The sequence below is a fragment of the Suncus etruscus genome, chromosome 1 (assembly GCF_024139225.1).
Source record: "Suncus etruscus isolate mSunEtr1 chromosome 1, mSunEtr1.pri.cur, whole genome shotgun sequence".
NCBI classification, from domain to species: domain Eukaryota; kingdom Metazoa; phylum Chordata; class Mammalia; order Eulipotyphla; family Soricidae; genus Suncus; species Suncus etruscus.
Genome location: NC_064848.1, coordinates 48,321,329 through 48,327,661, shown reverse-complemented (window position 1 = coordinate 48,327,661; position 6,333 = coordinate 48,321,329). Strand labels below are relative to the sequence as shown.

The window sequence follows — 6,333 nt, the reverse complement described above, 5'->3', positions numbered from 1 at the left end:
GAAAATAAAATAAGGAGAGAAATAAAAAATGTTAGGAAACAAATTAAACTTCAAGAGTAAAAGTTGGGCCCGGAGAGATAGCACAGCGGCGTTTGCCTTGCAAGCAGCCGATCCAGGATCAAAGGTGGTTGGTTCGAATCCTGGTGTCCCATATGGTCCCCCGTGCCTGCCAGGAGCTATTTCTGAGCAGACAGCCAGGAGTAGCCCCTGACACCGCTGGGTGTGGCCCAAAAAAACAACAAAAAAAAAGAGTAAAAGTTATAATACCTAACCTGGTAATCTATTTATTCATTATATCTCAATAGATTCACATCTGATAGTGTATTACAGAAGAAAATATCAATAAAATTGAAGCAATAAACATAGAGCCTGTTATAAAGAAAAATGACTAGATTTGATTAAGATATGCCTTAATGTGATTTTAAGTAAGTTACGTAAAATATAAATATTATAGAATGATCTAACATATCTACTGTGTCTTAGATGGAAACAAAAGTATCAAGAAACATAAATCTAAAATTTTTTTAAAAATTGATGAAAAATATTAAACCACAGAGACCAGAGCAATAGCACAGGTAGAACAGGTAGGGAATTTGCCTTACATATGGCCAACCTGGGTTTGATTCCCAGCATTCCATATTATCCTTCAAGCACCACCAGGAGTAATTCCTAAGTATAGATCCCTAAGCATTGCTGGGTGTAGCCCCAAAACTAAAACAAAACAAGGAAAATATAAAATCAAAGATTTAAGAAGACAAAAAAAAATCCCAAGAAAATTCAAGAAGAAAAATTACATCAAAGCACATCTTAATCAAATTTTCCAAAAATAATCATAGGAAATACTAAAAATTGAGAAAAAAAATCGACACATTACACAAAGAGGAACAGGATTACAAATGATATCTGTTTGCTTTTCAGAAATATTTCAAACCAAAAGACAGTGTGGAACAACATCAGGACAATACAGGAAGAAAAATAAGACAAATTTAAATGTACATTAAAAAACATTTCAAAATGAAGGAAAAGCATTGCTAAGCATAGTCAAGAGAATTCATTGCTAAAAACCTGAGAGACAAGATATATTAAAGTTGTTCAAGAAAAAAAGTAAATTAGAAAGTTTAGCAATATCTCAAAGGCTGATGCCATGTTAACATTTACCTTGCATCGCATGATTCTCTGAGCATGACAGAGAGTGACACTGAACACAGACAATGGAGTATCCCCTGAACATTTCTGGGTGTGATGTCACCCAAAAGACATATTATATAATATAAAAACTTAAATTTTCAAGGAAGAATGAGGAGCACCACAGAAAATGATGAATATGTGAATAAATAATAATGTGTTTTGGTTTATAGTAAATATGAATATATTAGAACTATGTATTTATTTAAAATATATTTTTAAAATGTGATTGATGAAATCAAATATATTTTAGTGTATATGGTGTTTGAAACATATTAGGTTTGTAGCTTAGTAGAGTGTATACTGTGCATAAATTAGACCCTTGCTCAGTTTCTAGCACCAGTAATTATATACATAATACATACATGCATTATTAAAATAAGTAAATAAATTAAAATAATTTATAGTTAAAACAAGTAAATTTTATAAAGCTCATACGTTATGATTTAAATAAATGAATAAAAATAAATTTAAATTTCATAAATAAAATAAATGAACACATCACTATCCCTATCCTCATATAGTAATATATATAATATTCTTTTAAATTAAACTATACTATAGTAAAGACAATTATAACATTTTAATTTTTAAAACTAAAAATTTAAATTAAAAATCTAGATAAAACTACTATAAAGACGAAACAGACCATTAAAACAATAATACAGATTAAAAGTAGAATGATTTAAAAAAATGCTGAAAAAGAATATATGCTATTATCCTCTTTGCTCAATGATTTTGAACTAGGGAGTATTCCCACCAGCAGTGGATGAGAGTGCCTTTCATACCGCATCCCCGCCAACACAGATTGTTCCCATTATTTTTGATGTGAGCCATTCTCACTGGTGTAAGGTGGTACCTCATTGTTGTCTTGATTTGAATTGCTTAATGATTTTGAAAACAGATATATGTAGATGTAAAATCAGCAATATTAATAAGCACATTAAAAGCAAATGGCCAAACCACTGCATAAAAGGACTATTGGGGCCAGAGTGATAGAGGGGGTAGGGTACTTGCCTTGCATATAACTGGCATAAGCTCATTGAGTGTCCCACATATTTCCCCAACCCCAGCCAGGAATGATCCCTGAGTACTGCCAGGTGTGGCCCAAAAGCAAAAAAATAAAAAATAAAAAAAATAGGACTATGCATATGGCTATGTGATAGAGCATATCCGAGGTTTGACTCATAGAACTAAAAGTTCACAACCCACAACACCAAAATGTTAGAAACTTGTGATAAATGCAATTGAAAAAGATTTTTTTTTGTTTTGTTTTGTTTTGGGCCTCACCCGGCGGTGCTCAGGGGTTACTCCTGGCTGTCTGCTCAGAAATAGCTCCTGGCAGGCACAGGGGACCATATGGGACACCAGGATTCAAACCAACCACCTTTGGTCCTAGATCGGCTGCTTGCAAGGCAAATGCCACTGTGCTATCTCTCCGGGCCCTTGAAAAAAGATTTTTAAAAGTCTTCTCCATGAAGCATGGTGGCTGGCTCAGTTTATTTCAACTTGCAAGTATCAGACTGACTAATTGACTTAGGAACACAAAAACATATGTGATCTGGTAGATTAGTACACCAAAGATTTTTAAGTATTTCTGCTTTTAGCACTTAGAGTTTCATCTACTAACTTTAGAAGAAAATGGCCAAAGATGTAACTTTTATATTACTTTAAGGGTAAAGCATATTGATTCCCCCCCAAGTCTGCACATGGTTTTTTTTTTTTTATTATTAAACTACTTAGTTGTATAAACAGCACAAAGAGAGGTGATTCTTCTACTCTTTTAAGAGGTTCTAATGTCATTTTGTAAGAGAGATAAATAACTATATCAAAGACTGAACAAAGAAGGCTTAAAAGAGGTATAAAGTACTGAGAAGATCCAGATGAGAGATCCTAGCACCTTGAAGAAAACCTAGGCCTGAAAGAAATAATCACTAGTACTTCTACAGTCAGGAATTGGAAGTGGAAGAGACAAGAGGTGACATTCAGAGAGAGAAGCCAATATCAGATAAACACACACACACACACACACACACACTCACACACACACACACACACACGCACACATGCACGCACACATATTGCTGGCTCTATGAAGGGGAAGTAGATGTTAACTGTATATGGAAAGTACATAATTTTTGAGAGGTGTGTATTTGGGGTTTATTAGTGAGGGCTTAGAATATGCAGCCTGATATTTGCAATCCAAGAAACACTACTGATGCAAAGATAGAAGTTTGATTTACCATGCTCAGTGATAATGTAGAAAATATAGGCTAACTAGCTACTATAATCTCCTCTGTTACACAATTTTCTCATTCATATTGATTAATAGCATTCAGTTCGATAGATTACAAATACTTATGTCACCGTTACCCAATTGTTGGTCTTTATACTCACTAATATTCTACAAGGCAATTATTTTATAACAATAGCTTTTTTTTGCAAAATTTTCTATTTCATATACTAGATTTTCATATACTGCTTGGATATGATGAAAAATAATATAATCTTGCTAATATATATTTTAATTAATTTTATCCAGCATTTGAGATGTGTAAAATTTGTGCTTAAGGCTTTAAATTTAGTATTCTATATGGATTTCAGTTTTGTTTTTGTTTAGTTTTGGGGCCATATTTGGTGATGCTCAGGGGTTAAGCCTGGCTCTGCACTCAGGAATCACTCCCAGCCTGCTCAGGAGACCATATGGGATGCTGGAGATCCAACTCTGGGTTTGCAAGACAAACACCCTACCCATTGTGCTATTGCTCTGGACCCTAAATGTCCATTTTTGTAGAGCTTTATGGAGACTCTCTAAACCTCTGATTAATTTACTAATTTGCTCTGTGGAAGACTACTCCTTTTAAAAATATTACTCATGCTATAGGAACTTGAATAAACTTGACTAAATATTTAGAAAGTACATTATTGAAACTTTAAGTGTAATAAATAATGAGAAGAATAGCCTGGCATGTAATTTTCTCAAAGAAATAATACAATGAAACAAGTTCTTTTGGTTACTTCCTCAAACAGCAACACAATAGGGAAAGTGGAGGAAATGCCCCGTGAATACTATAAAACGAGAAAAAAACACTTTAACATGTAAACTTAGAGAAAGGATAGCCTTAGAAAACAGCACTAACAAAAGAGAACACCTTCCAGAACAAATGAGATGCATTAGAGACAACACTAAGGTTAAAAGAACTTTATTACTTGTGCATAGAAATAAGTAACATTCCATTTTCATCATGAACAATAAGCATTTCTTTGAAGTTGTGTTGGTGCTGCTGACCTCTTTTGCTGTCTTCTCCCTAGAACTGAAAATGATTCTTTTCCAACAAAGGAGAATAAACAGAGAAAGTTTAAAACTCTTAAATAGATCACAAAGCTCACCAATTCGTCAATGTCTACCTCACAGGAAAAATTTCCTGCTTCCTCTGAAGTCAATGAATCTTCATCACAACCAGACAGAACACGCACTGACCGTTCTTCATGAGACGCTTCAGCAGATCTTCAGTCTTTTCAGGGAAAGAATTTCTCTGGATGGGTGGGAGCAAAGACACATGGAGCAGTTCCTTGTTGAACTTCATCAACAACTGGAATACCTGGAAGTGCTTCTGGAACTGAAAGCAAAACAAAAAAATGGTACTGTGAGTAATGAAAACCAGAGGTTACAAGTTAAAATATACTTTTTAAGGATCTGTGATTACCTGGAAAACCAAAGGTACAGTAGCTGTGCCTGGACCATTGTTCACATTGAAATTCAGCGGTGTCTCTTCTTTCTACTCAGACTCACAAGAATGCTGAGCAAACAAGAAATATACCCTTGAGCAATATGAAACAATAATCAGCTAAAGACTATAAAAATATATGGTAGGTGAAAAGGTGGGGAACTTTTTCAGACATTACATTTCTTCTGTCTTTAAAATGCAATTTTGATTTGCTACACATATCTATGCTTTGAGATATACATATTGTCTAGGTATTATTTTGTAATGCCATTCTATATTTTGTGTCCGTCTGAAAATTTTTTAAGTTCGAATAGATTGATTAACATTGCATAGATGACTTTTATAGGTTATATTGGATAAAAGTGGCTGGGTGCATATAATGAAATAATGTTTTCAATTCATAATACTTTATTTGTGCCAATTATTTCTTTGCCAGAAAGTGGCTAAATCAATGAAAACTACTAAGAATAATTAACACTGAAAGATTTTGAAAGTACCATTATATACTAAATGTTTATCACAGGTGACACAATGAAATATGGCAAAAGGTCACAAAATGCAGTTTATAAAGGGGGAAAATACATGAACAAGGTTCAACTTGACTCAAAAACAAAAAACAAAATATATATTTATACATAACAATTAGTTACCAATTAGACTTTAAAAAGGAATACTCATCATTTGCAGGGCACTGGTACAGTCACTCTAGGGTCAAGTTGATGAGTATGTGTCAAAAAAGTACAGATGCATAAAGTCTTTCATACATTAATTAGGTAGAAGTGTGTCCTTGCACCTTTGAGAAATAAGTTTTATGTATTATAGAAACATTGTTCATGACATAAAAATTAACAAATCCATATATTTAAGACAGTTGAGGCATATTCCCACAAAGGAACAAAATACAGGGGCTGGCGAGGTGGTGCTAGAGGTAAGGTGTCTGCCTTGCAAGTGCTAGCCAAGGAAGGACCGTGGTTCAATCCCCCAGCGTCCCATATGGTTTCCCCAAGCCAGGGGCGATTTCTGAGCGCTTAGCCAGGAGTAACCCCTGAGCATCAAACTGGTGTGGCCCGAAAAACCAAACCAAACCAAACAAAAACAAAAAAAAACAAAATACAGGCAGAGAAATGAGTAAAGACTCTTTCTATACAAAAAAAAAAAAAATTAAAGGGTGAAAAATAGGAAAGATGCAAAACAGTTTTATAAAATGTCACATCTAAGACTAAAATATAAAGTAAGCTTTATACTTTATAATCCTTGTATATAAGTAAAAATCAGATAAATAACTATAAGAATAATCTGTATTTGGAAGGTAAAGAGAAACTAAAGTAAAATGCAAGTTAGGAAAGGTATTAGAGTATATTTGTATATTTATTAAAATGAAAAATGTAATTATGTGAATGTTATAAAGTAACTGGAAATA

At 33.6% G+C, this 6,333-nt stretch overlaps 1 protein-coding gene across 1 annotated transcript; it reads left to right on the top strand.

The window, feature by feature from the left end:
- The first annotated feature begins 4,430 nt into the window (after positions 1-4,430).
- IFNE (interferon epsilon) lies at positions 4,431-5,016 on the top strand. The gene has a single exon (XM_049769395.1). The coding sequence runs from the start codon at positions 4,431-4,433 to the stop codon at positions 5,010-5,012; it is 582 nt and encodes a 193-aa protein (XP_049625352.1). The 3' UTR covers positions 5,013-5,016.
- Positions 5,017-6,333: the final 1,317 nt, after the last annotated feature.